This window comes from Gallus gallus, chromosome 2 (assembly GCF_016699485.2).
Source record: "Gallus gallus isolate bGalGal1 chromosome 2, bGalGal1.mat.broiler.GRCg7b, whole genome shotgun sequence".
Taxonomy (NCBI): domain Eukaryota; kingdom Metazoa; phylum Chordata; class Aves; order Galliformes; family Phasianidae; genus Gallus; species Gallus gallus.
Genome location: NC_052533.1, coordinates 43,732,358 through 43,759,030, shown reverse-complemented (window position 1 = coordinate 43,759,030; position 26,673 = coordinate 43,732,358). Strand labels below are relative to the sequence as shown.

The following is a 26,673-nucleotide window of genomic DNA, read 5'->3' as shown; positions in this document are numbered from 1 at the left end:
TATCTGCTGTACGTATCCAAAGCTTGTTTGCAGCCTCTTGTAAATCATGCTAAAACCTCATCAGCATTAAAAATAACTCCAAGTTAAAGAATGCCTATAGAGGGGTTTTAGATGAGGTCTGCTTGTAAGCTTTTATCAGTATGATAAACCAGATCAGGCAGAAATGTTCAAAAACTTGAAGATTTAGGAGCTTCAGATCTGTTTTTACTTAACCATCAGCATCATAACTCCAACATTTACGTCACCGGAGCAAATGGTTTGTAGGCCCCTAGTTCACTGGAACGTTCTTAAAGTTAACTTATTCCAAGCACATAGTAGCAGACCTCAACAGGTCAAAATAGTAATAATAGCAATAAGGTTCCCTTGAGGATTCATCCTTTTGTTTTGAATAAGTTATTTAATATCAAACACTGCAGTCTGTAAAATTGCAACCTGCTTGCAAAGCTCTCATTTCCATAAACATTTCCAGTGCGTTTGAATGTGAAATATCTTGTACTCTCTGTAAAAACGAAAATCCACTTTGGCAAAGGAAAAACATATCTATCAATATCCTGCTTGAGATGAAAAACAGAAAAGATGATGCAGATTCAGCCCTATGAGTATTTCATAGAATGAAAAGAAAACATAGCATCAAGGAAATTTTAGTTGCAACCCTCCTGCACATCCACACATCTATGCACACCATTATTTAGCATTAATGAATATTTGTATTTGCTTGTATTCTAAAGGAGCACAATTTGGTCCTCAACAAAAGCATGGCCAAATTTTAGATGCAATTTATTTTAGAAATAGTTTTTTAAAGCAAGCATAAAATGGTACATAGGTGGCTCACTACACAGACAGGTTTGGAAGGGTCTGCACAACTGTGGTTGCTGCTATCCTGATAAACCAGGTAGAGCAGACATCAGATCCCACTTTGCTGTTAAGTTCACTGAGGACCACCACACAGTGTTGCCAGTTTCTCTTTCCTCTCTCAATGGAAAACTATTACCTCCAAAAAGCAGAGAAATACAATCTGCTTCTGTCTTCAGGCACAAATTTTGGCTCTCTGCATTCTGCACTTCAGGCACTGCCTTCATCATCAGTGGATTCTACCCACAACAACTCATTTGTTGTCCCACTGTGCCTAATACATCAGAGGGGATAAAAAAGAAAACCTCCCAGACTGCTGAAATACACAAGTCTGACCAAAAATACAGATGTCTGTAAACTTATTTAGTTCAACCAAAAGCAAAGGTCCTTCAGTTAAGAAATACAAATATTTAAAGAGCATAAAATCAGCAAATAGTACTTTCACTACATCCGTAGTTTAGTTGTTTCATACTTACACACTCCCTGTGAGCTTCAGAATCTCAACTGGGACAAAATACAGCTGGGATACACATGATGAACGTTGGTTTCCTATCAAGGGAATTCAAAAAATGATATATGTCATGGAGAAAAGTAGAAGTGCAAAGCACCCAAATACAAAATACAAAAAATAAATCCACAGAGACTTGTTTCAACTTAATTGTGCACTTACAGTAATTCACTTCTAAAGTATTATTGAAAAAAGAAAGGATTGGTTGTCCTCAAATAAATTTAAGACAGTTATTCAAACTCATAAGAGGGAAGAGCTTTTTAAGACAGAAACAATAAACTGCACTGAATTCACTATGTTTAAATATGCCAGAAGTATCAGATTTTGATTAATGTAAAGTATAAACCGTAATTTCCGTAGAGTCCTAAGACCAGGTGGCTGATTCCACTTAAAAATGCTTTGATCAAATAGCTTACATCATTTAGTGAAATTGCATGTTTTCTGATACAGTAATAATGAATTTGAAATCCTTGCCCCACCAGCCATACCTGGAGAGATTTAACACAATGTTACTGGACGCACATAAGAATTTGAGAGTATGTTGTTTGTGATCTCAACTTTTCTATTAGGAGAACGTCACAGAATGCCAGTCTATCTATTGCAATCAGCAGTACATTCATCAAGATGTTCACCAGATCCAGTACTAAATGGACACAGATGAATATTTCAAGTAAGGATTATTCTGATTCTATTATTATTATTATAGCTAACACTACTTAGCAGAACCTCTGTTGGTCTAAACAGTGGATGAACTATTATATTGCCAGAATCATAGAATCACCAAGGTTGGAAAAGACCCACAGGATCACCCAGACCAACCATCCACCCATCACCAATAGGTCTCACTAAACCATGTCCCTCAACACAATGTCCAAACATTCCTTGAACACCTCCAGGGTCAGTGACTCCACCTGACTCAATCACCTCTCTGGGCAGCCCATTCCAGTGCCTGACCACCCTTTCAGAGAAGTAGTATTTCCTAATGTCCAGCCTGAACCTCTCCTAGTGCAGCTTGAAGCCATTCCCTCTAGTACTGTCACTGGCTACACGAGAGAAGAGGCTGACTCCCAGCTCACTACAACCTCCCTTCAGGTAGTTATAGGGAGTAGAATGAGGGCAATGCTTACAGCTCTTATAAAGCTGACAGTTAAAATGTGTTTGTTTTGTTGTCTCCCTACAGCTGTTATCTCCCAGAGAACATGCTTATACAACTGTGCCCCCACACAGATCACATATAGCATCCTAGTGAACAGTGTGAAGGAGTTCTGAACATACGTCTCTATGCAGGCAACCATCACCACCGTCAGGACACCACCTTTCACCACTACAGGACAAAGGTGGTGTGGGTTCAGGGAGTCAGCCTCTTCTCCCACATGACTAGTGATAGGACAAGAGGCAGTGGCATTGAGTTGTGCCAAGGGAGATTCAGGTTGGACATTAGGAAAAATTTCTTCTCTGAAAGAGTGGTCAGGCACTGGAATGGGCTGCCCAGGGAGGTGGTTGAGTCAGCGTACCTGGAGGTGTTCAAGAAATGTTCAGATGTTGTACTAAGGGAGATGGTTTATTGGGAAAATATTGGTGGTCGTGGACAGTTGGACTGTATGACCTTGGAGATCTTTTCCAACCTTGGTGATTCTATGATTCTATGTAGGCCACAGGACACTAAGTCCACTTTTTTTTAAACAAATCACAGCAGGTTCCTAACCCTCTTATGTCAGGACACTTCCAGCAGCTGTCTCCCTACAGAACCTACCTGTTCCCTGAAGCTACACCTCCAGTCTTATCATTCCTTTACCACTACACTCAGCTTAGGCTTTGAGATGGAAGTTCTCACCCACCCTGACCAGGTCATGCTAGACCACATTTACTGCCCTACTCCCAGAACCAGGTTATATTGCAAGCATAAAGCACTGGCTCAGTAATGGAGCTGTTTAATTGACTGTACAAATGGCAGACATCACCCTTCAGTTTAGATGGCTTATTTAAGGCTAAGATGAAGTACATGGAGGAGAGAAATAACAGAGGACAAAAAGAAGCACTGTGCACTTCCATAATACTGTGCAGAAGAGAAGAAAATGCAGACACTGTAACCCCTGCTTCATTTTACATACTTCACACCTCACAGCACATTTTCACTGTTGTGTGAGGTTCTCACAGTAGACTATGAGTAAATGAGCTACCAGGTTACATCACTGAAGTCACCAGTAATCCTGCTCTATCACTTGAAAAGAGAAACTTTGAGCCAGAGACCTCAGAGCCATTCCATTCCAACTGCTTTAATTCTGGTTCCATTAACGAGGAATAATAGGTAAGTACTACCAGAACCTTGCATTAGCTCTGACCCTGAGAAGTCTTTTGATAGAGCTCACTTATTTCCCCTGAGAGCATGCTAAATAAAATACAACATTACTAAGTTGATAAATAACATATACATTAGTACTATCGAACAGTGACATTGTTAACATGCAGGACACTTCCACTAATTACTCTTGTTAATTTTAGGAAGTCAACCTGAAAACATACTAATTTAAATGACTCACTAAATGTGTCATGGAAGACACAGCACTGTGCAGAACAGCTGATTTAAAGTAATTCCAGACTCCACTCTGAATACAGTAAATATTTGGTGTTTTTTTTTTTTTAAAACCCTAGATTAGACACAAACAGCTAGAAACAATTTTAAAAAGTGAGCAGAATATAGAAAGATTTGTTTGCTTCCAAATAATTATTCCCCTTAGACTTCGCTATGCTATCTGGGTGATAACTCATTTCTATCATGTGCATTCGTCGTCCCCAGTGCTTCAAAAATGCATTTATACCTAATGATTCAGTAAACTAGCTTAATTTAGAAACCTTCCTTCTGCATTTAAGGGAAATCTCAGTCACCAAGGGGCAGCTGAGATGCATTTAAAGCAAAAGCTCTGAGTTAACTGTCTCTTTTTGTTTTTTTTTTCCCTCAGCTTTTGAATAAGCTGAGCAGATTTAATTAATTTGATCTCCTAGAGTCTGTAATTCAGTTGCTACGGTCATAGCATAGCCGGTCTGAGAATGGAAATACCAGGCCACAAAAAAGAAAGAGTTAGATTGCGGAGCTGCCTGGTTAATGGGCTTTGTTCGTCCTGTTTTCTGCTGCATGGAAGGTAAAGCTCCTCTGGTACTTCTAAGAGAAGTAGTAGAAGAGCAGCCTTGTCAAATGCTGGGAGCATTGACTGCATCCTCTGGGAAATCCCTAGGACCTTGTTTACAGCACTCTTACGACGAGTTCCACAGGCTCACTGCAATGCAGTTAGGGTTGCTATTTAAAAACTAGCACTATTTTTTCACCCCATTCTACCCTCTGAAAATAGCTATGCAGCTTCTATGCCTTCTATGGATGCTTCTGGCATTTCCATTCAAATAGAAATTGTCAGAATAACAATTCATACTTTGCATCCAGGTTAATTCAATTTCTTTATGAATTACAAGGTATAATTTCACAGCAGAAGTGGAATAACAAGTCTCCAGCCATCCTATCCACTTATGTCTCCAGCAGAAAGCCTCCTTTTCTTCTGAAGGACACTAAAAACACCCCATTGGCCATCCAGTCCAACTATTGTCAAATCAGTTTGCTGCTTTTAAATTCTAGCGCTGGTTGTAGCAGAGATGAAACACGCAGATGTTTGGAAGACAAGAAGCTAATACATCATACCTGTCATCTACAGAACTCCCTTCCTGGGGATTTAGGTGGTTTGACAAACGTTGCTTAGAATGACGTTCCATTTTCACAAGAGAGGAAAACAGTATCTCAGTATTCTGTTGTTACTACAGAGAAAAAAAATGCTTTTCCTCTGGATTCAGGTAGCAAAGCAGAGAGCAGATCTGAAAAACAAAGTCTTTTGAAAGGTATGATTTATGTCCTTTGTGTACTAGGCTATTTTTATATTAAATGAATTTATATGTTGAAGTGTGTTGGACTAGTTTCTCCTACATAAACAGAAATATTAGTTACAGATTAAAGTATAACTATTTAAAACAATAAACAATCCCAATAATATTAAGCAGTTTCCAGTACTTGTGAACACGTGTTTTAGCTTCAACACAAGTGGCAGTTGCATTGATGACAGTCAATACAAGTCTGTTCAAAACTTCTGCACTGAAGAAGGGCAAGGATTCTCCTGAGATGCTTCATACAGATCTAAAGCAACAAGAAGTGAGGGGAGCTGAACGAAAGTTTGAATTTTAAACATAAAAATGCCATGAAATCTGGGAGATCACAGCCCTGAGGTCTCAAAATAGCCAAAGAACAAGTTCAAAGAACAAGAGGTTTTCATGAGTGTCACAGGAGAGCATTCGGGAGGTATTTCAAGTTGTGTCAGCCCACTCGAGCTAAGAAACCACATTTGCATAAGTTTGTATAACTTCTGTATTTTCAGGGGCTGAAGAACATGCCTAACAGGAGCAGGAATTAGAAGAACACTGTAGTGAATAAATTCATATGCCTTAGGCTCAGCTAGCACAGGTTATCATTTTCTTCTTTCTTCTATGTCGATATGTTACACGTTATTTATTTTCACCCATTTCTAGTTGAAATGTACATGTCAAAATAACCAAAGTATGTTACAGCCAGTAAGGAAAAGGAAAGGTGAGGACTAAACAGCAGACTATTCCACAAAGCAAGGGTTAAACACAATGGACATTCTTCACGAGAGTCCAATTACTGCACTTGCATTCTCTGCTTGTCAGTGTTACCACCTTCATCTTCCTTCATCTTTTCAAACTCTACCACACTTCTCAAAGTATTGCTGGAATCACAGAAAATGTATTAGGAACAAATCTGTTACATAACCTTGTCTTTTTTTTTATTTCTCTACTAATTTGATTTCCTTTTCTGGTCTTCTACTTGCACAAAAGCCTCCATCTTGTGGTCAGATTGGCAAAATAGATAGCTCACTTCCACATAAGATCAATTTGGTCTTTTAGAGAAAAAAGTAAATAAATATTTACAAAAGACAAGCGATTTGGGATTAGGTGGTTTCCTAGAAGCAAGTCTGCACTTTTCTCTGTTCCATATCACCATTTGCTCTTGAAACCACAGGGAACCAATTTTGGAAATGCTACACCAGTAAGTTTTCCAGCTGATCTGTAGGGAGCTTCTATATCAAGTGTCTGAATTGCATGGGACACAAGTTGAAATCCCTACTCCTGGGAAATAGGATTTTCCTCTTACTTCCTTCTTCACACAAATGCAGGCAGAGTGGAATCCCAAGATAATGGATGAATTGCCATTAGTGCACAGAGTTCATGTCAGGAGTACACTTTTGACAGACAAAACTATGTATTTCTTGTTACCCTCCTGGACATGAGGCCCCGTAGTACCACAGGACAGCCAGTCACCTGGCTTTATCTTTGAATCATAGAATCATAGAATTGCCCAGGTTGGAAAAGACCCTCAAGATCATCGAGTCCAACCACAACCTAACTATACTACCCTCCACTCAATCATGTCCCTGAGCACCACATCCAAATGGTTGTTAAACACACCCAGGGATGGTGACTCAACCACCTCCCCAGGGAGCCTATCCCAATGCTTAACAACCCTTTCTGTAAAGAAGTGTTTCCTGATATCCAAACTAAACTTACACTGGTGCAGCTTGAGACCACTTCCCCTCATCCTGTCACCTGTCAGCAGTGAGAAGAGACCAGCCCCGCTCTCGCTGCAATCAGCCTTCAGGTATTTGAAAAGAGCAATAAGGTCTCCCCTCAGCCTCCTCTTCCCCAGACTAAACAGCCCCAGTTCCTTCAGTCGCTCCTCTACATTCCCAGTATACTTACACTTAGCAGTATGCAGCTCCTCATTTAATGTGCCATGGAACCCAAAGCCTTGCAATAATGCAAAGTGAGTAATATCCATATGTATGTTTTATTTTTGACTACGAAGAAAAGGCATCAAACATAGATGTCATAAGTTGCTATGCCGTCCACATGATAACCATGCAGTTGCAAACCACATGTGATATTGCCAGGAAAAAATGTATATTAGAGACAAAAGTCACATGCACATTGACAGAAACAAAGTCCCGCACAGCACATGCATGCTCACCGCTGTAGGAAAGAGCAGAGCACTTCCAAGCAGCTTGTCTCCCTGACACTCGCAGATCAGCTCTGCTCCATCTCACATCAGAGGAAGAATGAAGTGTTAGCGCTCACAATGCCCTGCTGCACTCTGCTATTGGCACCGGTCACCTCCACGCAGAACAGACACAAGACACGATGTGTGCACCCCTCATACCTCTTGCTGCCTTCTCGGTTCAAGGCCAGCTTTGTGCCGGAACAACACAAAACAAATGTTCAGCCATACACTTTAGCTACCTCTGCTACAAGGGAGAAAAACTTTGGCAGAAAAATAGAGAAAACAATTGAAAGCAGAGACGCTTTGACTGCAATGAAGGAAAGGATAAAGAAATTCCAATACTACCTACTGGAATTGTTATATGCAGCCAAAGTTTCTGTAGGGAACTCACCACAGAGTCCTGCTGTCTCATTACTGAAGCTGAACAGGCTTTCATTTCTCTTATCTCTTCCCAAAGTAACACTAAAAGGCCAATAATTAATAACTATTTACCAAGGACTGGAAGCTGCACACAACTTCAAACAGCTACAAACATCTTTCACCAAAGAAAACACCAGTAAATCAGACAGGGATCTCCAAGGACTGTGTATTGGTGTTAAGGAACTTGGCGAGGAAAAATCAGTGTTCAAAAACATACATTATAGACGGTGCACTACTGTTGACCTTAATAATGTCATGCTGTAGCCTCACTAGTTTTCTTCATTCGCTACACTGGCTAGATAGGAAAATACCGTTTGTAGTCATTGTATGAGATCGTGTAGGCAGAACAAAGCAGAAAACTTCATGTTGTGCTGACCTTGTCACTACAAACATAGTGATTTGAGCAGTTCAGAGGTATGAGAAAAAGTTGGAACATGGTCTTCCAGTGGATCAGAGCTCTCATGGTAATACACGTAATCAACAGTCCGGAGACAGTCCTGCATTCTCTATTTGATTTTGTATGTTGCTGCCCATCTGTATGCTCACGGGAGCAAATACAGCAAATTTGGCTGCCACATACATATCAACACACACAAATTCGCACCCCATTTGTGCAGCCCTGGATATCATATTGGTCATGGAACCAATATTCAAAATCAGCTCAATGCAAATGAACTCCTATAGCATGTGCTTGTTCAAACAAATATGATGGCTTAAGTGGCTGCTTTCATATTTATACCTCTCTGACATGAATTATGCATATGCATACATTAGCAAGCGCTCTGCCTTTCCCTTCTATTAAGCTCTGGGCTGTCCCCTTGGGAACTCATTATCTCCAGTGCATTTCACGAAGGCTTGACACGACTCTACCAGAACTGTTATTGCACTGCACCCTTCCCAGAAAGATGGTGATACTTTTCCCAGGCTCCTATAGCTCAGTACACTGTTGACTATTTACCTGTCTAACAGCAGTGAGCATCTTTTCCACTAAGAAGAAAAGAGTGAAATTGAGTTATCAGAAATACCAGTTTTGTGGGTTTTTGTTTGTTTGTTTGTTTTGTGTGGCTGTTTGGTTTTGTTTTTGCCTGGAGCATCTCCCTTATGAGGAAGGGGTTGATGAGGATGAGGGAGGTTGTTCAGTATGGAGGAAAGAAGGCTGAGAGGGGATCTTAGCACTGCTCATAAATACCTGATGGGCTGCAGCCAGTGGATGGGGCCAAGCTTTTTTCAGTGGTGTGAAGCAACAGAACAAGGGGCAATGGGCAGAAACCGGAACGTGGAAGTTCCGTATGGACATGAGGAAGAACTTCTTTACTGTGCAGGTGACAGAGCACTGAACAGGCTGCCCAGAGAGGTTGTAGAGTCTCCTCTGGAGATATTCAAGACCCGCCTGGACACTTCCCTACACAGCCTACCGCAGGGAGTCTGCTGTAGCAGGCAGTTGGACTAGATGACCTCCAGAGGCCCCTTCCCCCCCCTGTGATTCTGCGACAAGCAGCCTGCTGCTCAGCTGTGCCCTCCTTTTCAGTGACCGAGACCCCGGTTAGAGGCTGAAACGTGGCGAGAAGGCTTGCACAGCACCATCCCCTCCAACGCTCCCTCTGCCAGGCGCGTGGGGCACGGAAAGCCAGCCCTCCCCGCGCCCCATCCCTCAGCTCGGGAGCCGTCGGGCCGCCCTAAGGGGCCGCGATACTCCCGGGTCGGCGGAGCCGTGCTGGGCGGCCCCAGGCGGGACCCCCGCCTGGGGCCGCCCAGCACGGCTCCGCCGACCCGGAGGTATCGGGGTACCCTCGAGACGAGGCCGGCGGCGGGCAGGGACGGGGCAGGGGGCACAGCCGGGCGGCACACCGCGCGGGGGGGACGAGGTGGACAGAAGGGCCGCTCCCTCCGCGGGAGCCCCTTCTCCCCGCGGACCCCGCAGCGCCAGCCCGGCACACGTGGCTCCCGGGAGAGCGCGGGCGTCTCTTATAAGCAAGCCGGGCTGCGCGCCGCCCTCCCCGTCCGGGTAAGCAGCCTCCGTGCGAACTTCGGCAGACAGCCGGGAGGCGGGGCGGGAGGGACAGAGGGAGCCCCGCTCCCCCCGAGGCGGGGCCCGGCCGCGGCCCCTCTGCGTCAGAGCTGTGCAAACACCGCCGCCGCTATTTAAGTGGCCGCGGCGGAGCAGCCCCTAACATCCCGCTTGGGCGCACGCCGTCCTCTTCGCTGTGGCCTCGGGGAAGGAAGGGAAGGAGGAAGGTAGGGAGCGGCACCTGGGCGCTGGGGGAGCAGCCGGCGTGGCCGGGAGCCGCGCTGCCCGCGGGGGGAGAGCAGCCCTTCGCCGCTGTGCGTTGCGAGCGGGCGGACGAAGTTCGTTTTCCCCCTTTTCCGAAATGAAAAGGTGATGCTCGGCGCCGCGTTTCGCACACGCGGGATAATTCGTGCGTCTTTACGACGGGAAGTTGCCCTCCTGCCGTTCAGCGCCGGGTGCGTCGCTTCTCCTCTTAGCCCCGTTTGCAGAAGCGCTGTTTCAGGTGCTGCGCTCAAACTGCTGCTTCCCTGGGTTGTCTCATCCGATCTTTGCTTCTTTATGGAGGTGGCGAAAAGAAATCGTTGTGCTTGAATTCTGGTTTATAGGAAGAAGAGCACAGTTCTGGTGCGCATCATTGCTCGTGCTGTTCAATCAGGTGATGGGGTGGTGTGAGGTTTTGGGGTTTTCTTTTGTCGTGACACAACTTTGTTCCTTCTCTTGCACGAGGCAGCCTCTTCAGTGCTGAATTCCAAGCCAAGAAGGGGTGGGAGAGCAAACGCTCTTTGCAGAACGTGTCAAAATTGGGTGTCTGTGATAACAGCAGATTGCAGTGCAGCAGCAAAGCACGTGGCTGCCCGGACCCTGCGAGTTTTTGCAGAGCTGCATAGGTTTCCTTTAGTTCTTACTGGAATGCAGCTACCAAAACAGAGAACTGCGTAAGGGAGGCGTAGCACATACACAAGGAGGGATAAAAACAGTTCGCTGTGGTGTTATCTCCTCTTCCCAACAGATAGCTAACTACTCACGCATACCTTCTAGATTAATGCAGATCCCACCAGCTACCTGCATTAACAAAGTTCCCTCAGACCCCAGCGCCTCCAAAGAAGACAGGGCTGGGGGTGACACTCAGTGCACTCCAGCTGGTCGTTCTGACCTCCTGACATACCTTTTCTCTCCCCAGCGATGTACGGCGGCATCTGCATCTGCGTGCTCCTCGCTGCGCTGTCGGTGAGCTCCCTCGGCCAGCAGCCCGCGGGCTCACACGATGGCAGCCCTGTGGCTGCTGAGCTCCAGCAGAGCCTGACAGAACCCCACCGGCACTCCCGCGCACCCTCCTCGGCAGGGCCGCTGAAGCCCGCACCGCGGCTGGATGGCAGCTTCGAGCAGAGGGCGACGATCGGCGCGCTGCTGGCCAAGTACCTGCAGCAAGCCCGGAAAGGTACTGCTCGTCTGCTGCCTCTGTGGCACGGCATTTCCTTCCGAGATGCCCCCCATACTAACCCTGCCATCATCTAGCACTAACTCCTGCATTCCTCTAGGAGATAGGAAATAGATTTTCCCTGGCTACTCCTGAAGTAGAGACCATTTTCTTTCCCACTTACCGTAAAACTGAAAAAACATAGCAGTTGCCTTGGGACAGAATCTTGCAATTACTTAAAACCTCCCCAGCATTCAGTAATGGGATCGTGAAGCTCCAGTAGAGTACTGGAATCACAAGGCTTCACCTTTATCATGTGATTTATTTGTTGCTCGTGTTATGCTACGTTTGAATTGAGTTACACCATGGGCAACGTAGTTGCTCTGGCCACTAAGGGAGGAACATGACTGCAAACCTCAAGAAAAAAGCATGGTACACCTTGTGGGGTTGTGCAGATGGTGTTTGCTTGCAATAGCTTCCCTCGTTTATCCTCTGTACTGCAGAGAAAGATTGCATTAGAAGTTAGCATTACTTGGGCATGCAGGGAGTGACAAATTAATTGACTCCCAGCCCTGGGGTTTGTTTAGGATGAAATTCACTTGACAAGTGAGAGCCTGCTCCTCTGCTGTCTCTCCACACAACTATAATGCACATCATTTACTCCTCTCCGTAGCCTCGCTGTTGAGTTCTGTGCTCGGCAGAATCCCAGCTTTATTTTTGGTGGTGACGGCAATGAAGAGATGCCACCTGCATTTTATGTGTGCTGCCACACACGTTCATCCCTGTATGCAGAGAAGGGCCGAATCAGAAACAACAGAAAAACACTTTTGTTGTATTTAGAGGGACTTCTCTATGAATTCTCACAGCATTCATTAAGGAACGTGTTTTAGCAGCTCAGAAGATCTAACAGAATCTAACAGAATTCTGTTATTCTAAATTCTGTTAGATCTGTTTCTTAAGAAACAGATCTAACAGAAAGACAGAGACAGAATTCCACAATTCACTGCTATAGTTAAAGCTGTTAATAAATAAGAATCTTATTGGGGGAGTCTACAAGGCAGACAGAAGTCTACAAGGTCTTCCTTTCCTTTCTCCTGCATAGCCACTGCATTCTCTTTGAATACCTGGCTCACGTTTCCAAATAGCTTAACCAGGTGAGGTGAGGAAAAGAGTTTAGACTTGGGATGTATTTTTGATAAGCATTGATATGAAGGAGAATTGCCTGCATACACATTTGTAAGTACGTATATTTTTTTTACCCTTACAAAGTGACTCTGAGAGGATGATGGAATTCTTGTGGCATGACTGAGCTAGCTGGGCACCAGATGTAGATGTACTTGCTGGTATGGAAGAGAATCACTACAATGAAGCAGTATTAATTTATAACAATGCCAATCAACTGTTTTCCCATCCAAAAAATTATGTTCTCATTTAGCATGAAAGTTCAGGGCAGCGTTTCAGAAATCTCTGCAGGACATTTACATCTGCTATGTTAGCTCGTCTGAATGCTCACTAGAAAATTCCATCTCAGAGAACAGGGAGACTGGGCATTTGCTAGCATTAGCAATCAGCAGTGATGGTGTTTGCTCTTGGGGTTAATAGGAAGGCTTATGTTGGACACTGAGAGTTAAATTCTCCCAGGAGGCTGGGGCTAGATGGCAGCCTTGTAGCCAGGCTGCTACAATTCTGAAGCTGTTCATTGTATGTTGATGCTGAAGTATCCACAGGGACATCTCTGGTTATTTAAGGGAAAGTAATTAAGGTGCTCCTAGGGAATTTCTTAAGCTAGTTGTAACCCCTAGCTTTCACTAAACTTCATCTACAGGCTTTCAACATAAATCTGGCACCGTGTCATTGAGAAATGTGGCTGACAAGTCAGTGACGCGTGCAATTTGCTGTCCTCTAAGGAGCCCTTGCTAGGCCAGACAGGAATAGCACCAGGGGAGTGCTTACAGCCCTCAGGTGGCTGCAGGTTCCAAGATCCAAGTGATGGTTTTGCGCTGTCCTAGCTCTGCCTGGTGCCAGAAAACCATCCTCATCAACGTAATTTCGTACTTTGAGCATGTATGTGAATTTCAGAGGTTTAATGGTATTGAGAGTTTAACGGTAGACAAACGTATTTTCATAGCTTGTTGTTGTTTTTTGTTCTGTGGGTTTTTCCTGTTGTTTGTTTTCTTTTTTGCTATCTTGTTTAAAATGCCTGAAGCACGCTTGGTTTTTTTCTATGCTACTTTTACATCTTCATCTCTTCACAGACATTAACAAAATAATGTCATTATTGTTTTTTTTAAAATGAGTCATGGTTATTACAAATCATTACACTGTCACCAAGGGTGCCTCTAAAACTAACGACCTGTGTAGATGTGGATTTGTGAGGTTTGGTCTCCTTTCCTTTTTTGCTCAGTTCAAGCATTCTTCAAGCCTCACTCCTCATTAACTAACTGCTACTGTGTTGGACTTGTCCCTCTTCCTCACTCAGGGCTCAGGCTTAATCTGATGACTGGCATGTGTCCATTTTGGCTTTCTTCATAGAGCACAGGGAGAAATAATTTACCTTTCCCTGCAGTTGTAGTTACATAATGTGATGATATCAAACTATTCTCCCTACGTATTATTTATGTCTCCTTGATGCCCTAAACAGGGATGGGTGAAAGGCTGAAGCAAGGTCAAAGATCAGCATCCCATCCCACAGTGAAAAGTACTATGAAAATTTAGAAAAGCAGTGGAAATGCTGCTGATGTAGTAAGCAGCCCTGTGTGACTGCAGTAATAGACATTTCTGGCTGTGAATTCCAGACACAACTTCCTGAATTTTGGAGCTATTCCCACTTTTTACAAAACCATTATTCTTAACTCTACCCCTCTTTTACTTAGTTTGCACTGCAGGAGCTCCCAAGCGTGCATCCGTGGCTCTTCCTTCCCAATAGACAAAGAATGATCTGTATATTTTACACTTTAAAAACATTGAAGTCGCTTTCAGGACAATCCCACAATGTTTCTAAGATGTTTTTTCCCAGTTATATGACAGTGGATTTACATGGTCTATATAAAGCCAAGCAGTTTCAACTCCATCGTGCAGGCATCTGCTAAAAAATACAAACAGATCAGAAATGGATGAAGATATGTCTGCTTACTTTCTCCTCTCACGCACTCTTCTCTTATAGGTTCCACTGGGAGGTTCTCTGTCCTAGGAAACAGGGTACAGAGCATTGATCCCACACACAGGATAAATGACAGAGACTACATGGGCTGGATGGATTTTGGACGCCGCAGTGCTGAAGAATACGAGTACTCCTCCTAAAGAACAGCAGGCGATAGCAACAGGAAAGAAATCACACTCCCATGTCTGTACAGAAGGAGAAAAATTAATTTGTTGTCCTCTTCGAATCAGTGTTTTAAAACATATCATGTATTTGATGTAAATTTGTCTGTAAGACAATGCAATATATACATATGCAGAATTTTCCAGGAAAAATGTTTTCTTTCTTTTGTGGTTTCTCATACGCTGATATTATATTAAAATGATTTCACTTACCCCTTCTTGTCCTGTGGCCACGTGTCGCTGGGTATCTTACTACACAGAGAGGCAGGAGAACACCTTCATTCTACAATGTGTTATATTCCAGGTATTATATACTCAAATGAGCCACTTCCTAGGGAAATCTTGTGACACTCACAACAGCTGTGAACACTCTAAGGAGAATTTGTCCAAGTACCACCACAGCAGCACAGCACTGCCAGAAAAGGCCTGCCATCCTCACAGTGACCCCCAGCTGGGGAGGGCTGAGTGGTTGTAGTCCGTACCCACCAGGGCTAAAGGGAAAAGAGGAATGACACTGATGTGTTTTGCCTCCTTGGCATATTTACTTTATATTGTGAGCTAAATGTGAAATTTCTGCTGATGGTTGTGAACCACGGAATAAAGAGAACATTTCTTGCCATGCGGTGAGGTAGGCCTTCATTGGGGGAGGGGCACGGAGAGCTGTGCAGAGGGTGATCATGAGGGAAAAGGGGCAAGGTATTGGAGCCATCAGATCACAGGCTGTTAAAAAGGGTGCTGGTGAGAGGCACTGAGCACAGCAGAAGCAATAACATTTTGAGGAGCTGCTCTTAGCAGAAGCTGAGAGAGCAGACAGCACTGCAAAGATCTGCAGCATAAGAGACACTTCAACAAATGGTAGCAGAGAATTCTCCCCTTTCTGTGGATCTCATCTCAAAAGCACAAAACTGCTTTCCCACACACATTTTTCCTCCTCTCAAGCTCCTTCCAGACAGCCCCTTGCCAAGCCTCCTCCTCTGGCTTTTCTCAGCTCCTCTCCAAACACTACGAGCCTCAATAGCTGCATCCTCTCCCGTATTCATCACGGCCTTTGGGAAAACAGTCTGTACTACCGCTTTTTCCCAAGCAAGATATTAATTTTATTTTATTTTTTAACTGAGGAAAATACAAATTAATCTAAAAATGCATATATTAAAGCATTTCCCAAAGGATTGTTTCTTTAAAAGTTACTTCACTGTCTTTCAACTTACTGACAGGAGCATTCAAACAACATTTCAAAACATTTCTGTCCCCTGCACATTGAGGATGGTCATATTGCCAGAGGTGGGGAGTGGGTACAGATTTAATGTTACTGCTGAGAATGCTCTCATTAGGAAACAAACAAACCCCATCTCCCCCCTTTTTTTGTGTCTCATTTCCTACAGGCAGGAGGGTGGAGGAATAAAGACATTTCATGCCATTCCTCTCCCTTTTGAAAGACACCGTGGTTGGGTCCCTCTGCATCCCCAGCAGGTGAGCAAATTCCAGGTATAAAACAATGCTTCCACCCCTGCCAGACCACTAGCAACATTGCCTCTGATACTACTCATATCATTGCAAGTTTGGTTGTGTAAGCAGTTAGGAGAGCACTGTTCTATTTTGCTTAACAGCCAACCAGCAGCGTGAAGGCTTTAAGGAAGCACATTGCCTGCGTGCTGGACAGCTTCAGAGAAACCCCATCTTATTTTTCAGTCACCATCCTGTTTGAATGGTTATGCTGCATCAGGGTGTAGGACAGACATGGGGAATAAAGGGACCAACGGTGACTCCCCCAGCATCCAAATGGAGACTGATGACATACAGGAGATAACGACGTGGTAAAGTCTTCCTAAAAAGCTGCACCTCCTCTCCCTGACCTCAGTGTGCTGCCCCAGCCAGCCCAGACCCTTAAGATCCCCCCATGAGTGCTCAGTGGTATTTCTGGATTTGGGTCCTTGCCGGGGTGGGTCATTTCCTTTCTTTTTTTCCAGTCTCCAGGCTGAGGGCTTCAGCCACTCAGTGCAGTTGAATGGGAGGCCCCACGCTGAGTGCTGAGACATAACCACCTTTGAAAGCACACTTTGCATATGGGCTAAATGAACACCGGCTAAATAGCAAACCGATAACTTTTTGCATTTAAAGTCAGTTCGCCTTCTCTGTGGGCTTGATTTCATTGGTTCTGCTGCAGCTTTATCAATCAAGTTTCCAAACAGGTGCCATCACTGTGAGCAGAGCAGCTCACTGCAAACTCCATGTAAATGAACAGGGGAGAGCCTGGAGCTCTGCCTGCTCAGGGGTGAAAAGAGGCTGGATGAAAGGGGCAGCTGAGGTGAGACTCAGCAGCCCCCGTCCTCCATCCTTACTGCAGTGAGGGGAGCACTGCAGGGCCCAGTTCCAGCCCTGAGCCCAAAACAGGCACTTCTTCTCCCTGCCCATGCAGGAATTCATAGGGCAGGAGAAATGCAATGTCCTAGCAAAGTGGTGAAAGGCTGCTTCTTCTTTGATTTTTGTATCCCTTGAGTTCATTAAATTCCTCTTGAAGAGCAAAAATCTGGCTGTCGGCTTGTTAGAGCTTTAATCATTCCTAAGTGCTTGTGTCAACTGAGCAGCAGTTGAATTCAGCAGCACAGCTTGAAGCTTAGTCCAGTAGGACAAAAATCTCTAAAATCTTTTAAATACAAACATTATTGATTTCCTCAATGTGTGCTATTCTCACATAAAAGCCCGCTGCCTGTGTTACAGCTCAGGTAACTTTCAGCTCTTCTGTTATTTTCTTGCTGCTCTGTGCACTCATTTGGCTTGTTGTGAGGAACCAGAGGGCTGAGCAGGGCAGCGAGATGTCAGAGCACACACAGCTGGGCAATGCTGAGCCCTCAGCACGAACACAGCTGCAGCCATCAGGTCCTGCCCCTACCAGCAGGATGCAGCTCACAGCTCACTGCAGTGCTGGATTTTTGGGTACAATGTGGGAAGCTGCTAAGAAAAGCATTCAGGAAGCTGAGGACTAGCATTCAATCTGTGCACCACTGGGTTATGTATCCAGTGCTTTAGAAACATGCAAAAGAAAGGAGAAATGAACCCCACAGGGCTGAAATACCACTCATGTTCCCCAAAGAACATCTCTCATGCCCACAGCCCTGTCTCCATCAGTTCTCAGCAAACACGCTCCTCTTACCTCCTGCCCAGCATCCCAAGGTGGACAACCACATATTTGGCTGTGGCGTGGTGAAGATGTGTCTAGTGAACTTTCTGAGATATTTGGATATTGCAAGGAGGAGGAACACTACTGAACAGAGGCAGCAATTCTTCAGCCATTTGGCCTTCTGAGGCTTAGCTCATGCTCTAGTTCTGTTCTGCTTTGAAATTACCTAAGTACATTAAATACATGGGCTGAGCTTCCAGGTAGTTCATGCAGTTTTCATTACCCTGTGGCATAATTTGGTGTCCTGAAGTGAGAAACCAAGGAACCTTCCCATTACCAGCACTGTTTACAGAAGCAGAAACTGGGTGGTGTTCTGTATACCCCATATCCTGCAAAATCCACTGCAGTCACTGGGGAACACATCCACGAAGCAGAACTGTCCTGTATCCAGGTAAAAAGTCAGAAAATAATGATGCAGCACAAGCAGCCAACCCCACGATTTGTTCTTTCCAAAGTCAGGGATTTAGGTCACTGCAGAAGCTGTCATTTGCACCAATAGAGATGAGTTAGGATGGGGGGGGGGGGGGGGGGGGGGAAGAAAAAAAAAAAAAGCTATTAATTTTGGAGGGAGACAAGATGTAGAAAAGGCAGTACCCAAAAAAAGATGCTTCCTGTGCTCTACAGAGATACAGAGCTCACCCAGGGCCTCAGCTGTCACCAGGGAGCCACAGCACCTGCACAGCCCTGCAAGGAGCAACAGTGGCTGAGAGGGACGTGAAAGGGGATCAGGCAGGGAGGCAAACCGCAAGCTGTGTGCAGATGGGGATGCTGCAGCAAGGAGAGAATGGAGCAAGAGCAACTGATCAATCATTTGAAAGCAACAATGCAACCACAAGGCAGCCCTTTCTCATCACCCGGGAGTTTGCTCAGCGAGCTGTTACTCTGTCAGTACCAAGGACAGCGCCACAACCAACAGCAGAACCTGGCAAGTCCCTCCTTGCTCATTGCTGCACTTACCATAGAACGGCCTAGGTTGAAAAGGACCATTATGATCATCTAGTTTCAGCCCCCCTGCTATGGGTAGGGTCGCCAACCACTAGACCAGGCTGCCCAGAGCTACATCCAACACATTTTGTCACTATGGTTTTTGCATCATATTAAGGTGAAAAGTTCACATCCCTCTCCCAGTTAACATGCACAAGCCACATAATGTCTGGTTGTTCGTTCTTGGTATTCTAATAGAAACAAAAAGCACTTACTTCACTGGTTTTTGTTTTGACCTGATCTTCATCAGTTCTGCCAGTCTCCCATCTCAGAACTTTTCAGCCACTTCTATAATTAGGAACTTACAAACCAAACATAGTGATAGGCTCTTCCTTTTGCTTAGACTGAGAGATGAAAGCAGGAGAAGGTGGAGTATTTATCACCATAAGAGAACATCAAAAAGCTGAATAATGCGTAACAATGCAACTTCTTTTTGTTGTTGTTATTTTATTGATATTAGTGAAGAAAATTTAAATTTCATCTTTCTGACGTGGTACAATTACTTTCTCTGGTGGGCCGACAGTTCTGACTGCTTATTTAAAGGCTGAATAATGCTTCCCAGTTGCATGATTAGTTTCTACAATTTAAGTTCGCATACAGTATTGCTTTCTTCCTCTGGGTATATAAAATGGTCCATTGAATTCGTGATCCTCCAGAATCAACTGTTATTCTATCTACTGTTACATTCAAATAAAAAGGTACTTAAATTTACTTGCAATAAGTGCACACATACAACAGCAAAGAGAGCTGATGACATTTTACTAAAACATTTTAAGTTCATAGAATAAATATAAGTCTCCAAACACATGCAGTAACCGACCGATGTGTTTTTTCTTTCTCAAAAAATATCCTTAGTGTCCATAGCACTACTGCAAATAACGACTTCATTCAAAGAAAAAAAAAAAAAAAGAAAAAAAAAGAAAGAAAAATCACCTATCTCTTGTCACAAAGACTAAAAGACAGCTTCACTTATACAAGAAATTATCAGTGCTAATAATTTAGTAACAGTCTGGTACAAATTCAATTCACGGCAATGACACGGAGCGTGATTATGGTGGCAACAAAGAGGGAGCTTGGTTTAGACGGAACCAGAACTGTCAGGAGAAGAAAGCAGATGCTAACAGCCCCATGGGCTCCTTTTCCCCTACCCATTTCAAGAAGAATGTTGGGGCTCTGCTCAGCTACAGAAACAAGCTCCCTCCAGTCTGTTCCCGTTCTTTTCAATTCCCTCTACAAGCACCCAGCAGAGGTTTGGGAGAAACAGGCAAGAAAACTGCAAGTCACATTAGGATCATTTGGCCACAACTCAGTGGTGGGTGGTGTCTCTAGTTTCTTAACTGAACTTACAGGTTTGGCATTGGGAGGTGTTTTTTGTTTGTTTCTTTGTTTGTTCTTTTCCAATGTAAATTCACTGCAGAATAAATTGTTTCACATACTTTTACCTTTGCCAGGGTCAAAATTTGGAATAAAAAGGTTTCTTTGAAAAAAAGAAAACAGAAACTGGGTAGGGAACATTCTCACTCTGCTTATAAGACCGTGGTCCTCTGCAGGCACAAAACCTGAATATCAGCTTATTGACTGCAAGGTGCATTTCCCAGCTTGCACCATTCTATTACTAAATGTTTATGTGGTTCTCTGCTGAGGTTCCAAGGACGCACCTTTTCCTAACACTGGTTTTGCTACATGTTCTCATATAACATTCTTATCTGTCAATCTATTCCGCAACTCCAACTTCTAGGAAGTCACAGCCACGTTTACCTCATGAGTTGTGAAAACTGTTCTTTGGGCGCACTGACAAAGCATGTTTCAGTGGCAGCAACACATAGTAAAGCATTTTCCCCTTCCACAATCCAGTGCAGCATTGAAAAACAAAAACTACGAAGAAATCACACAGAACATAAGCATGCCAAATGAGACAGCAGTGGTAGAAATATGTCAATATTCCAGGTACCCAGTAGGCCTGCTGACCTCTACACAGTATTAGTTCAAGTTTATCGTATCGAAGAGGAGGAGAATACAGAACAGAAAAAGAATAAAGTTTCATCCATTCAGGCATAACAGCCAGGCACTCAAATAACTCAGCTCAACTCATCTACAAAAGCAAAATCAAAACTATCAAGTGTTAAACTGAGTGCTTTATCAAAGCATAAATGCTCCCATGCTTCAAGTGATGAAATGCGAGTTCTCACATAACATACTCAACCGCTTCCCATGCACCTTCAACTCAAGTTAGACTAGCTACAGAATTCATGTTTTTTCTACTCAACTTAACTTGGTTATATTCTGTTGTACTTGTCTTTTTTCAGTGCATCTTAAAAAAACCTTTTCAAAAGGTTAGCAAGTTAACCCTAATACAGCAATCATAACGTAGAGCCTTCTGCACTCAATCGAACAGTAAAATAATCCAATTAGTTACAATAGAACTGGTACATATTTACACATTTATACAAAGTTTACACATTTCTCCCACTAGGCACGAAGTTGATTTGTCAAACTCAAGAGGCAATGAAGGGGTGGTGGGGAGAGGAAAAGAGGACTGGAGAAAGAATGTGAATATTTCCATTTAAAAAGACTAGCTGTAAAAATACAAGTCCTTCATCGTAAGCTAGTTTGCTTTGGGAGCTTGGTTCCCATGAGGATCCCCGAGGTGAGGGATGTCGGGCCTTTCATTTGCATGCTGGAACCCACCATGGTGGGGAAGCTCCGGTTCCTTCGGATGCCAGTGTTCAGCTGGATGCCCCCAATGGCACTGGTAACAGCAGGGCAGCCCAGCGGGAGAGTGTCTGGTGCCAGGCCTCCGGGAACAAGTGCCCTCCCTGATCCTTGTGCCCCACAGACAAGAGGTCCCTGGTCATCAGTTAAAGGGGGAGCTGGCACTTGCCCAGAACTCACAACTTTGGCAATACCAAACCTCCTGACCTTGTCCACAAGATTAAGGTTGGAAACAGACACATCGGTCTGACTCTCACTGTTCCTGATGTTCTTTTTATTCCTCACCTCCTTCAAGATGGAACTAGCAGGCTTTGAAGCCAAGAAGTTGTCATAAGGTGGGCTGGTGCACTTGAACTCAAAAGACGGAGGGGAAGAAGAAGGTGTCTGCATAGGTGAGTTCGGTGGAGTGGAAGGAATGATTGCCATCTTAGGGGAATATGTGTTCAGGAGGGTGCCTTTGCTGGCTCTGTCCCAGCTCTGTGGATTGTACACTGCTGCTGAGATGCCCCTTTCCTTCAGCAGCCACACCAGCCCCAAAGATGTGCTCATTGTTGTTGTGGATTCCCGCAGGTTTGTGAAGGATTCAGCCAAACTCAGACGCCGAGGAGTACAAGGAGTAGCCACCGGGGTGCCTTTCAAGTTGCTAACGCTGCCACAAGCTGGAGTAGGTGCTGCGTTAAGGCTGAAAGCAAAGGAACAGTCAAATTATTCTCTTGTTAAGGAATTAAAACTGTAAGCAAGATTTTTAGCCTCGAGCAGGGACTTTTATCCATTTTGAGAGTGCATGGGAAAATGTAAATTTCCCAGATCCTCATAAATGTGAGCAATATGGAAACACCTCTTACTAAATGCATCTCTCCTCTATGCAGGCAGTTTTAAGGGATTAGTGCATTTCTCAGCAGCCCACCCCCAATATTTCTTCCAATAAACTATTAAACTGACAGGTTTGTGATCAACTTCTTCAGTTTTTCTTCCCAATCTATTAGCTATGAGCTCTCACTTGCTTCCACAGGACAAGAAAACAGTGGAATAGGCTTCTAGCGTGGCTTCTGAGCGCACCTAACTGCTAGTCATTTTGGCACTGCTGGGTCACAGCAAAGCTAAGGGAAGAGGGGAACATATTTGCTACAGAAGCCTTTGTGGCAACGCTTCTGGAATTTGGAATTGTTACCACCAACATGCACTTCTAAAAAGTCTAGTCCTTCTTCCCTTATGTATAATTTGTTTACATTTAAGGAGAAGAGGTTGCGGGACCTGACTTTTGATGCTGATGCACAGTGATGGTTCACACAGTGATGGTTCACACAGTGGTGTGAACAACCATCAAAATGAGAAAAATACAGTCAAACTCTTGGTCATCGATTGGCCAGCAGTTAGCTGATAACTTAGCAGCAAACTAAGCATGACAAAGAGCCATTCTACTGTTAATTCAGCTACAATAGTGGTTTCTACAGTTTGAAACATGGCTAAATTTTCTCCCAAATCTAGTTCTTTCTTTTCAGAATAAACTATGTTTAAGCCAAGGGCAAGCAAAGGTTACATTGGCAATGTATATTTAGAAAAAGTGGCAAACCTTACATACTTATGGTTATTGTTGTCTTATTATTTTTTTTCTTAAGCTGGTTATTAGAGTTTGAAATTTCTCAAGACATATCAAATAACATTCATTTTGTTAAACCATCCTCTTCCTAGAAAGCTGGCTATCTGAAGAAACAAAGACTTAATGCAAGCATCTATTTCAAATCAATTATTGGTACAAAGGCAACATTCTAAATCCTCTGTACCACAGTATGACATCTCATAGATGCTGAAAATTTGAGTGTTTCTGGCACTACCGTGTCATTCTTAAATAAATAAATAAATAAAAAGCTTGGTAGTCACAGATTTGGTCAGCAAAGACACGTTTACCTACATATAATCCTCACTCAAAATTTGTGGCAGTCCAAGGTACACCATTCATCAACAAGCCATGGTGTACTCAGTCACTGCAGAAATAAGGTGTGTAGGTCACCCATAACTCTTCAAGTTCACGTTTTTTTGGGAGAATCCTAAGGGTTCTATGAAGCTTTAAAAAAAAGTTTTCTGGCAATTTCTAACCATGCTGAGGATATCACGTTTTTGCCACGTATGTTCACAGAAAAAAGTGAATTCCACAGTAACATTACCTTAAGCACTGATTCATTCCTCTAGTGGCATTCTCAAAGTCTTTAACAATGCAAAAGCTGATGCTAACAAGAATTTACTGACCTGAGAGCTCATCACTGCTCAAAGATGGAAATCTTCCCCATTACCTTGCCAGGTTAGCAAGTAGAAGACACTCAGCAGAGTCAGACAAGCACCAAAGCCAAAGCAAGAGAGGGATAAACTAAGCAAGTGGGAGGGTCAATGGGTAAGGGTGGGATTACTCTTTTCCAAAGAGCCAAGCTGTTGTATTGGTTCAGCCATAGCATGCAACTTCAACTGCAGTTGGGTTCTCTGCACCAAGGAATGAATCAAATAGCCATATCGAAACAATCTGGATGGATTTCCAGGTGTAGGTAAGTCTCGGGCCAAATAATCACATCTTTTTTTGTCCATAAGGACAAAAAGGCCTATATAATCACAGACTCGTTTAACCTTACAACACTACTTACAACAGAGTCAACACTACTTGGGCTGAAATGGGAAACCCTAGGAGGTTTTGTTGAGTTTTTGATGAGAGCTTTGTCTAATTGCATACAGCAATCAGCTGACATGACTTGATACGACAAACTCTAGTCCACTGATCTCCTAAAAGTCAGCAGCACTAACATCTCTGTGGTACTCCTTAAATGATGAAACACTGGCCTGATGTCAGCGAGTCTCAGGTCATGCCTTCCTGGCTAAATAGGATCTAACCAACATTATCCCTACCACGATTTGAACTGCAACAACTTCTACTGAAAGCAGTAAAATTGTAAAGTTTTTTTTGTTTTTTCTTACAATTAAGCAAGAGGAATCCCACATATTCCTATTTGGAAAATGTAGTGAAACACTTTTGAGAGAATTGATATGTAGCGGTGACATAATTTGATAAGCAGCCTTGCCGAGCTGCCCCAAAATCTGTCATCTCACACCACCTCGTGGGCTGCGGCAGTCAGTACAGGCAGCAGCTGGGCTGCAGGAAAGTATCATTAGGAATTCTCTTCACTTTGCCAGAACTGTCAGTGGCAGGGGAGGACTCCCAGCAAAGCTAAGACCACACGCACCCACACACACACTCTGAAGGTAAGGCTGAGCAGAAACAAAGAGTTAGCTCATGGCTCCTCTCTTAAGCACTGATTAGAGCTACATCTTCACAGCTGCAATTGCAGTTTGTGATGCATCTCCCCTAACGCAAGTACAAAAGAAATCTTGAAAAGCATGAGGGAGAGAGCAGAAAGAGGAAGGGAGCTTGCTCTGTGAAGTGACTTCCTGCAGAACAGGATGAAGTGCATTTTGGAAACTCAAGACAAGAAGCTTCTAAGATGTCCTAGTTATGAGATGAAAACTACAGCACTTGAATTGCTCCCCCCCCCAGCCCCAGATTTCAATATCAGAAATAGTTAGATTAGCATTTATACTCATTTGTCAGTACTGGTACGCATTACAGTGCAGTTAAAAAAAAACACATCCCTGCAAGGAAGTGGGTATTATGTAGGTGCTATTTTCTTGGTTGACTGGTTGATCATTTCAGTATTACTTTAAACAAGAAATACTTTCCCCTTCAAACTGACCAACACTGCAGAGCAACACAGAAACAGGCTCAGTCTGCGCTCAACAAATGAGCCCAGGGACAGTGCCAGAGTTAGACTGAGAGAAGAAACAAACAAACAAGCATCTCAAGGAGCTGGTTGAAATTTAGTCAGGTTAGAGCAGAGCCTGGGTTAGAGGCCAGGTTCAAATGAAACCAGGCAGGAGAGTATCTGAACTCTTGGGGTTAGCTGGTGCCGCAAACACGGGCATTCCCTCCACGTGGCCCTGCCATCACAGGCAGTGTTGCTCACCCCCTGCACGCTGGGTCCTAGTGTCTGCCCTACATTTCCTCTCAGCATAACGCGACATAATGCAGTTTCCTCATCCTTCTCACATGACCTGTGAAGAATCATTTATAGTTGGTAAGGAGGAGCTCCTTCAACATGCCCACTGAATACATCGCAGTGTTTATTTTGGTCTTTTTCCTCCCAAACCAGTAATGAATTTTGGAGTAATCAAGTGACCTGACGATGTACTGAATTTAGCTGTCAGCTATGGCTGATTTGTTATTAGTAACCAGCATGATCAGGGAGTTTATTACAACCACAGTTAACAGCAATTCAACAATAAAAAGAATCAAATAGAATTGCAGCCAAATAAAGGGTTCTCTTCAGCAGCAGAGTTGAGGAGAGAGAAAGACAAGAGGGAATAAAGAAAAATGAGCCAGGCCACGATTAGCTCACTACAATTGGAAAGGGAAGCAGAAAAGTTACATTTAATCATCACCTATTTCCTTTACATGTATTTATCACCTCAGAGGTGTTCATATTTAATACCCTTACTTCTCATGCGTTCCTTAGGTGGCCAGTGCCCATCTGATGTCTAAACAAGTCTAGACACACCATCTCTGAATGGGTACCTACACAGGGGTACACTCCCCCATAGGAGCTGAAAGGGATAGAGAAAGCAATGAGGCATTGTCCTTCTAAACAGAAAAACACACTTTAACTTCTGATTTGCTAAGGAAGGAAATTGCCCTCTTTAGGTATGAAATTCACTCCCCCTCCTCAATTCTCAGCTCTACGCCTTCCATAAAGGTTTGCCCATACATACCAACTACTATTATTAATTATTATTATTATTAATACTATTAATTATTAATAGTAGTTGGTCCATTGGTTTGAGCCTGGCTGCTAAGAACTTATTTCCAACAATTAACCAAGGAATAGAGTAGACAGCTCCCTGGTTTGATTAAGTTGCGTTTCCTCCTCCATTCCTCATGTACTTCCTGGGTACCACCGAAGCATCTACCTCTGTGTTTCTTTACTGGTGTATCTCTTTATCCCACACTACAAATTTCAGTTTGTCCTTCAGAGAAAAATCTCCTTCCATTTTTTTTTGTTTTGTTTTAGACAAGACAGAAGACGCACACTTGGGTCAACACCACATTCTGATCATTCGTGCATAGCAT

The 26,673-nt window shown here is 43.7% G+C and overlaps 2 protein-coding genes across 14 annotated transcripts in view; one reads left to right on the top strand and one right to left on the bottom strand.

The window, feature by feature from the left end:
- The first annotated feature begins 10,061 nt into the window (after positions 1 to 10,061).
- CCK (cholecystokinin) lies at positions 10,062 to 14,847 on the top strand. Of its 2 annotated transcripts, none has more exons than NM_001001741.2 (3): positions 10,062 to 10,124; positions 11,078 to 11,335; positions 14,478 to 14,847. In NM_001001741.2, the coding sequence occupies exons 2-3, from the start codon at positions 11,080 to 11,082 to the stop codon at positions 14,612 to 14,614; spliced, it is 393 nt and encodes a 130-aa protein (NP_001001741.1). In that variant the 5' UTR covers positions 10,062 to 10,124; positions 11,078 to 11,079; the 3' UTR covers positions 14,615 to 14,847. The 2 variants fall into 2 exon arrangements, with proteins under 2 accessions (NP_001001741.1, XP_015136818.2); XM_015281332.4 differs by having other exon boundaries at positions 10,062 to 10,521.
- Positions 14,848 to 19,224: 4,377 nt separating this feature from the next.
- TRAK1 (trafficking kinesin protein 1) overlaps positions 19,225 to 26,673 on the bottom strand; it is a 131,077-nt gene continuing 123,628 nt past the window's right edge. For 11 of the 12 annotated variants that reach the window (XM_046938177.1, XM_046938178.1, XM_040696040.2 and 8 more), the window contains one exon: positions 19,225 to 22,191. In XM_046938177.1, coding sequence (XP_046794133.1) covers positions 21,393 to 22,191 — 799 coding nt within the window. In that variant the 3' untranslated portion in view covers positions 19,225 to 21,392. Of the gene's footprint in view, positions 22,192 to 25,513; positions 25,602 to 26,673 lie in introns of all 12 variants that reach the window. The other variant, XM_025147511.3, reaches the window with a different exon arrangement.